Here is a 7,468-nt window from a genome sequence, read left to right as displayed (position 1 = left end):
AATTCGCGAGGCGTATCCCATGTCGTGTTGTATCCCGTGTCCGGACAACATAGGACCGGAGAAAAACAGAGAGAAAAATAGAGAGGAGGGGAGACTTTTAGAGGTGAAGGTCAACGACAAAGAATCTTAAACTCAGGCAGTCACCAACAAGGAAAAAAAAAAAAAACCCTCAGGAAAGATCAACATTGAGTCTATGCCAAAAATATAATTATTTTATACGAAAAAAATAGTAGCAGTATCAGTTTCGCAGTGAAGAAGAAGAAGAGGAGCATCAATGGTCGCCCGCAAATTCCAGGTGCTCCACAATGATTCCAACTATGATCTTGAATACGATACGGATGATGGCTTCGAAGTAATTCTTTCTCCCAAAACAATCCCTAAATTCCCTCATTCTTTCTTTCTCGCTGACGATCACGAAAGTCATGATTGCAGGTTTTTCAATTCCAACTCTTCTCTCTCACTTTTGTTCCTCCCGACCAACAGAAGGTTCAATTTTCCACCTATAATTTCAATTTAATTCTATTAATTCATATTCATATATGATATAAATGAAATTATGTGTTTGAATTAATTCTCCTGAAATGCATAGATTTACGTTGATGAAGATGATACCCTAGTCGCCACTGACTCCGATCTCCTTGCCATTTCCGACAAACTCCGACTAATCTCCATCGAAGACGAACCTCAGCCCCAACCAAACACTGATCAATCATTGCAGTCTTTATCCGATGAGAAACTCGCTAAGCTCTTGCAGGTTCTGCTGCATTCTCAACGCTTTTTGATCATTTTCTGCATTTCCTATAATCTAATTTCATATTTGTGTGTTGAGAAGGAGGAGGAGGAAGCTCTTATGTTGCAGCAGTTCATGGCTCATGGAGATCCTCAAGAATTTGAGCACCGAATACGCCCTTACGTTAAACAAGTTCTTATGGTATTTTTCAACTTATTGACTTTATTGTATTGTATAAGATTACAAGAGTTTTAGGTTCATGAATTGAAGCTACATTGCATTGTATTTGAAAACAAAGTTTGGTTTTGGGTAAAGTTAACCAACTCTTATTGGTTTCAATCGATTCTAAAGAGAAACATGTATCAGTATGGTCCATATGAATATTATTGCATAGTTGATTCTCTGTGCTGATTGTTCTGGAGTTCTGGTGTGTTGCAGTATGAGGATGCAGTGCGCCAGGAGGCTGCTCGGAAGACTGTTCCGATGGAAGAGCTTGAGGAGAAAGCCTTGGTCTCTTTGGCCAAGGTAAGATGCTGTATTTTTCTCTTTCAAGATAACATATTAGTTCTTTTAGTAATCATGAGTCAAATATATAATATATTGTTGCGTAGGCCCTGGAATTGTCTGTCTTCCATTTTATCAGCATCTTTGTGTGGATACATCTCTTCCTTTCTTGGTGTTGGTTACATGTTGATTTTGAGCTTGTGATGATGTTTCTATGTCATAGCATCCCTTGTTGTATTCTGCTAAGTTTGCTCTGTAATTAATAAGCCTGACAGATTAAACATTTTCCAGGAGGGTAATTTTAATCCTTCAAAAATAGAACGAGATCATGCTTTCCTGCTGCAGCTGCTTTTCTGGTTCAAGAAATCCTTCAGGTGTAAATCATCTGATATATCTGTTCTGCTTTACTGCACCAAAATGAATCAAATGCATCTATGACCGATAACTCAATAAAGATAAAATAGAATATTTTCACTGGTCTGAACTTTTCATAAAATTGCCGACACAAATAGGATTTATGCAGCATTGCTGGCTGAGTTGCTTGGATCTTGCTTTGTTTCCCATGAAATTGAATAACATTTGTGTCTGTTCTCTTATGCTAAACGTGTCTGATTATTTTTCTCCTTTCTTTTTTGTCTCTTCTAATAGCTGGGTGAATGCACCAGCTTGTCAGGATTGTGGCAACACAACTGCGGGCCAGGGTATGACTGCTCCAGATCCTTCCGAAACTCGTTTTGGAGCTTCCCGGGTTGAACTTTACCGGTATGGCCATGGAATATGGGCCTTTCTTCAATCTCTGATAACCTGTTTTCCTTGTATTGACATCAAGACTGTGGTTTTGCTAATTATCATAGTTGATATAAATCTTAATTTTCTTGAGTACTGAAATATTTCTCCATTACATTTCTATTTGCATTCAAGAAATATGTTAATGACAGGCTAATTTGATTATTGTTTACATAATGGGTTTTGCTTATAAAGCACTTTAGTAGGTTTCTGTTCCTGCCAACTAATTTTTTGCTTCTATTGTTCACCTGCTCATTTTATCTTTCCACAACACAGCTGCACTCATTGCTCCCAACTGACCCGATTTCCTCGGTACAATGATCCAATTAAGGTATTTAACTTGTGTCAAATTGTTATAGTTAGCCAACTGCCAAACCTAGCAGATTTATAAATTCTCTTTTTCTCTCTTGATCTGCAGCTTGTGGAAACAAGAAAAGGTCGCTGTGGGGAATGGGCAAATTGCTTTACGCACTATTGTCGATCTTTTGGTTATGAGTCACGCTTGGTTTGTAAACATTTCAAATTCTTTTTCTTTTTATGATGATCTTCTTAGTTTATTATGCTGCAATTGAGTAGATAATGCATTGGTGTTCTCTAGGTCTCTACTGCTAGGAAGTATGGTGTAGAACTGTAGATTAAATCTTTGAAGCACTTGATTTGCACAATATAGTTCTGAATTCTGATATTACAAAATACAAATGAAGTGCTTATGTATGAAGCATCGCAATTACGATGTTGTCTTGTTATTTAGTAAATTTTCTAATATCTGTCTGACATGGAACTTTTTGAAGATTTCTGTCACTGATTTTAGTTTATCTCCAGATTGTGGACCTTACGGATCATGTTTGGACAGAGTGCTTCTCTCACTTTTTGGGAAGGTAAAATTGACCAAAAAGCTGCTGCATTTTAACAATATGCTGTAAAATTATTACCAGTTGGACAATATTTGTTTATGAGCTTATGACCTTACAGATGGATGCATCTTGACCCATGTGAAGGAATCTATGACAAGCCATTGTTATATGAAAAAGGGTATATATATATAATTCACTTTTACAGTATGTTTCACATTTCAGTATTTATTGCCTTCATCCATTTATAATTGACTGGGAAAGTAATTGTCCTTGTCATTAGAAGTTACTGTCATGCTTCCTTGTTTTTTTGACATTTTTGTAATATGTGGCATAGGTGGAATAAGAAATTAAATTATGTTATTGCTGTAGCGAAAGATGGAACTTATGATGTCACCAAACGTTACACCAGGAAGTGGCATGAGGTGGGTGTTACAATTTGTTTTCTTGCAATTCTTGTTTTACATGCATATACTGATTTGTTGGGAATTGATAAGGATTTTTTGTGTCTTTTTTAAAGGTCCTATCTCGACGTATCATGCTTACAGAGTCTTCTTTGTCATCAATACTCACTGTTATAACAAAAGAGTGCCGAAGAGGCTTTGCACCTCAGCAACTTTCAATGATTGAAGCCCGCGATAAGGAGGAAAACCAACAAATTGAGAGGAGTGTTCATACTGAAGATGATGAGTCACTCTCATTACCTGGAAGGAGAAGTGGGGATGAAGAATGGCGTAAATCCAGATTAGAAATGGGTTCTGATAAGGATGGTATATTGAGTACGTCTGCTTGCCCAGTGCGTTTGTGCATAGATGAGCATGTGACAAGAATTTATAATGGATTTCGCCCTGTCCTTCGTCAGTTTGTTGAGGAAGAACTAACAAAGTCTGAAGCTGTCAAAGTACTTGGGATTATTAAAGGAATTATCTTGGATATTTGTAATTCCCCTTTTAAAACAAGAAGGACCTCCATTGATTCAGTTCTAAAAGACCCAAAGTGGCAGAAACGTTTGCCATCTTTTGATGACCTACTTGAAGCTCTTTCACTGAAGAAACAGAATACAGATGGGAGGGTTGAAATCTGCTTGGCAGGTAACCCTGTCTTAACTTCTTTAGCACTGCCCGTTGTGCTAAATGCACTGGATGACATGATTTACAATCTTAACAAGTGTGATAGCTATGGGAAAGATTCAATTACCTTGCCCCTTCTTAAGTTAAACAGAATACACTCTGGTTCAGTCATTGCAAGTGCAGAAGAGTTGCCCTTTGGGATTGTGAGTCTGTTATGACTTGTTCATTTTATATGTTTTCCTATTACTTATACCTTATGGTATCCATAATTTTTTTGGTTTTATAAAATTTCAGGCAACGTCAGCATTTGATGGAACTTGGATATCAAAATGGGAAGAGCCAAACGGTGCAAGAGGTATCTTAATAAATAATTTATCATTAACAATAAATTCTATATATTGATGAAATTTCATTATAGTTGTAATTTGCTTTTTGTTGTGACTTCATAATAGATTATATAATTCTGCTTATACAGCAAACCACATCCCTAATTGGACTACTTGACTTGGTAGTTTTCTCTGCAATTTAATTTGCTCCTGTCCTTCAATCTTCTCATGTATATTCTTTAACAACTATGAAATTTTATGAATAGTTTGTAAACCACTCACTGAAAATTTATACTTTTGACATACTAATATTCACCAGTTTCTTTGTGAATTGACTATGCCTAGCAGCTTTCGCTCCCTTGATGATTTCATGTTAAATTACTTGACCTTAGGATTTCTGCTTTCTTTGCAATCTCAGGCTTGAAGACATATAAAGAGTAATGAAAAATAACATATAATTATGAAATGGAAAGAGTTAATAAAGAAACCCAAGGTTGGAGAAGGTGCAGCCATTGCTCTCTTTATTTGATATTAAAATACGTAAATTTTTAGGTGGTTGGATTATGTATAAAACATCTGGTAACAAGATGTTTGAGCTTGCGGCATATGAGTTTATGTCAGCCAATGATGCACCAGAAAGAGATCCAATGGACTGGTATGGGATTTGGAATATTTCCTGCTGTTACTCTCTGTTCTGAATTTCTCTTCTCATGTATATGCTTCAATTAATGAGCCATGTTTTGATATTCATGTTTTTCTTTGCGGCCTATGTTACGCACTCAGGGTTCTTGAAGGGAGCAACGACAAGGGAATAAGCTGGCGAGTTTTGGATAACCATACCTCTCAGTTCTTTGAAGAGCGTTTCCAGCGGAGGACATTCTTGATCAACTCAGAAAGTTTTCCAGCCAATTTGTTCAGGTAATTTGCCGCGGAACCTTACGAATGTGTTATGTTCTTGATCTTCCCAGCTCACTTAATATGGATTTGCAGGTTTAGATTTTTGGCAGTCAGAGATGTTCATTCTAATTCCAGGCTACAACTTGGTAGCATTGACCTCTATGCAAAATCAATGTAAAATGTGGGGAAAATTCTCAACTGAATTGATACATCGTAGTTGTCTGTATTATTTTCACAATGTCAATATGTGAAATCAAGTTTCACTCTCTTCATTGTAAAGTCAAGTTCATTGCCTGAATTTGTAAGTTATATACTAGTATGTGATAATCGATAAGTACTTTTAAATGAATGTTTCACCAAAAAAAAAGGGGACCTATTCAAGATATGTCTTGAGAATAATAAGACTTTAAGATTGTTCTATCAAGTTTTTGGTTTATGGTTGGTGCTCATGAATTCCGTCTCTCAATTTTGCACTTTCCAACATTCATGTATAGACGCTATCAATAAATTATAAAACGTTGAGCTGTCTGAAACTATGAAATAACCTACTGTCTAGAGACGCAACAACACTATGATGATACTGTCTGAAACTATGAAACGAGACCAATACTTAATTCAACTAAAGAAGACACCATATTTTGGTAGTTGTTTTTTATCATTTAATGTGAGTGTACTCTCACAAGCAGTTCCTCAGCTCTATTCTCTTTGCCAACAACAAACTTGAAATCACAAAGGTTGCCCTCTTCAACACTTTTAGCCTTCCAGAAACTAGACCACCCTTTTGCGAAATAGCAGCGTCCGCGATCCCCGGTGACGATCTTCACTGGCCATAGCTTGTCATTCTCGTCTCGCAGCATAATCCCTGATTTTAGGCTGATGTTCAATTCCTTTGTTACTCTTCTAGGAATTTCCTGCATCCCACCAACAAGGCAACAACCAACACCATTTTTGTTATGTATATCATCCAATCTAATCCCAAAGTATTATTGCATGCATTTGAAAACGGAAGAGAGAACCATGCCTTTACTTAGAGGAAAAAATAATACTAATTGTATCTTCAAAAATAGAAGTATTAGCTGGTTTTGTTTAATATATAATAAGCACTGCACGTCCTCCATACATAACAAAGTTTACAACGTTGAATTGTTTTCTCCCACAATCCCAGATATCGTGCTAACTACAGAAACAACTAAATAAGAAACAAAAATTATATTTATTTTGCATCTATTTAATAACTTTGTAGAACCAAAATAAGAATAAACAAAAAAAAAACTAACCATTTTCTTCATTCTCCAGTGTGACATAGGTGTCACAAAATGAGGGTCCTTCAGGGGAACGAACTTCACAAGACCAGATGCCTTGCTCTCACAGTTGCTACCATTTGCCCCATTCTTAACTCTTTTGGATTTCCGTACAGTAGTTCCTTCATATGGCAACAACAAAAGCAAACACTTAATTAGCACATACATTTACTTTTAGCTGTGTAACAAATGACAAGTTGACAACTTTAAAAGGCAAGTATTAGTTCTTGTAGTTACCCTTTTTTGAGTGAGATTTCTGGTTTAATTTGAGTGCCGTGATTGGTGAAAGTTTCCTTTTAAGGCCACGCTCATGCTTTCTTTTACTATTCTGAAGATCAGAATCTTCATCATCCGAGATCATAACGGGGTTAAGTTTCCCACTAATTGCAGCTTCTTTTCTGCATCCACTTTTGGAAAATATCTTCACATGAAACTTGGAGTTGCCATCATACTCAAAGACCAAGAAATCAGCTTGTTCCAAACACTTGTCTCTAGCAAACTCTTTCCATCCATTCTTGAGGACCAATAATCCATCCTCCATCTTCTTTAACTCAACATCCCAAGAGTTTCCTTCATGATCCACAAGAGCAGTCTTTCTTACTATATTTGCATTGATGAACTTGGCACTGAAAGCCTTTGGTATGCGCTAAAAAAAGGAAAAAGAATAAGTTCCAGCGATATATATACACTGAATGCACTTTAAATTATAATATGATCAACTTGCATCCATGGTAGTCGCTGGTATACACTGAAAAAACATGGTAGCTCCCAAGAATAAAGTGATACGTAGTGTTGCTCTTATTACGTTGAAAGACATGATCTTTAAGTGCTAGTATAAACAAAGATCATGCCCTTAACGATGCAACTGCATTAAAAGATATACTTTTTTGTTTTTGAATATCACTAGGGGATTTTTTTTTTAATTTTTTTAAGAGAATAATGAGAATGAAATCCATTTGTTGGGTGGAAATGGGAAAGAAACATTCTTGAAAAAGATCAGAAT

At 36.2% G+C, this 7,468-nt stretch overlaps 2 protein-coding genes across 4 annotated transcripts; one reads left to right on the top strand and one right to left on the bottom strand.

Moving 5' to 3' along the window:
- LOC107645828 (peptide-N(4)-(N-acetyl-beta-glucosaminyl)asparagine amidase) lies at positions 70 to 5,571 on the top strand. Of its 3 annotated transcripts, none has more exons than XM_021104090.1 (17): positions 71 to 352; positions 421 to 486; positions 590 to 754; positions 833 to 931; positions 1,169 to 1,255; positions 1,526 to 1,608; positions 1,883 to 1,996; positions 2,297 to 2,351; positions 2,439 to 2,525; positions 2,843 to 2,898; positions 2,993 to 3,052; positions 3,209 to 3,296; positions 3,392 to 4,144; positions 4,236 to 4,296; positions 4,820 to 4,922; positions 5,051 to 5,185; positions 5,258 to 5,571. In XM_021104090.1, the coding sequence occupies exons 4-17, from the start codon at positions 851 to 853 to the stop codon at positions 5,340 to 5,342; spliced, it is 1,848 nt and encodes a 615-aa protein (XP_020959749.1). In that variant the 5' UTR covers positions 71 to 352; positions 421 to 486; positions 590 to 754; positions 833 to 850; the 3' UTR covers positions 5,343 to 5,571. The 3 variants fall into 3 exon arrangements, 2 of the variants coding, with proteins under 2 accessions (XP_020959749.1, XP_016205438.1); XM_016349952.2 differs by having other exon boundaries at positions 72 to 352; positions 433 to 486; XR_001621591.2 differs by lacking the exon at positions 5,258 to 5,571 and having other exon boundaries at positions 70 to 352; positions 433 to 486; positions 4,686 to 4,922; positions 5,051 to 5,158.
- LOC107646462 (putative B3 domain-containing protein At5g66980) lies at positions 5,700 to 7,462 on the bottom strand. Its single transcript, XM_021104091.1, has 3 exons — positions 6,703 to 7,462; positions 6,442 to 6,587; positions 5,700 to 6,075 (listed from the first exon to the last, which is right to left on the bottom strand). The coding sequence occupies exons 1-3, from the start codon at positions 7,004 to 7,006 to the stop codon at positions 5,824 to 5,826; spliced, it is 702 nt and encodes a 233-aa protein (XP_020959750.1). The 5' UTR covers positions 7,007 to 7,462; the 3' UTR covers positions 5,700 to 5,823.

This window comes from Arachis ipaensis, chromosome B06, assembly GCF_000816755.2.
Source record: "Arachis ipaensis cultivar K30076 chromosome B06, Araip1.1, whole genome shotgun sequence".
NCBI classification, from domain to species: domain Eukaryota; kingdom Viridiplantae; phylum Streptophyta; class Magnoliopsida; order Fabales; family Fabaceae; genus Arachis; species Arachis ipaensis.
This window is presented reverse-complemented; position numbering and strand designations above follow the sequence as displayed.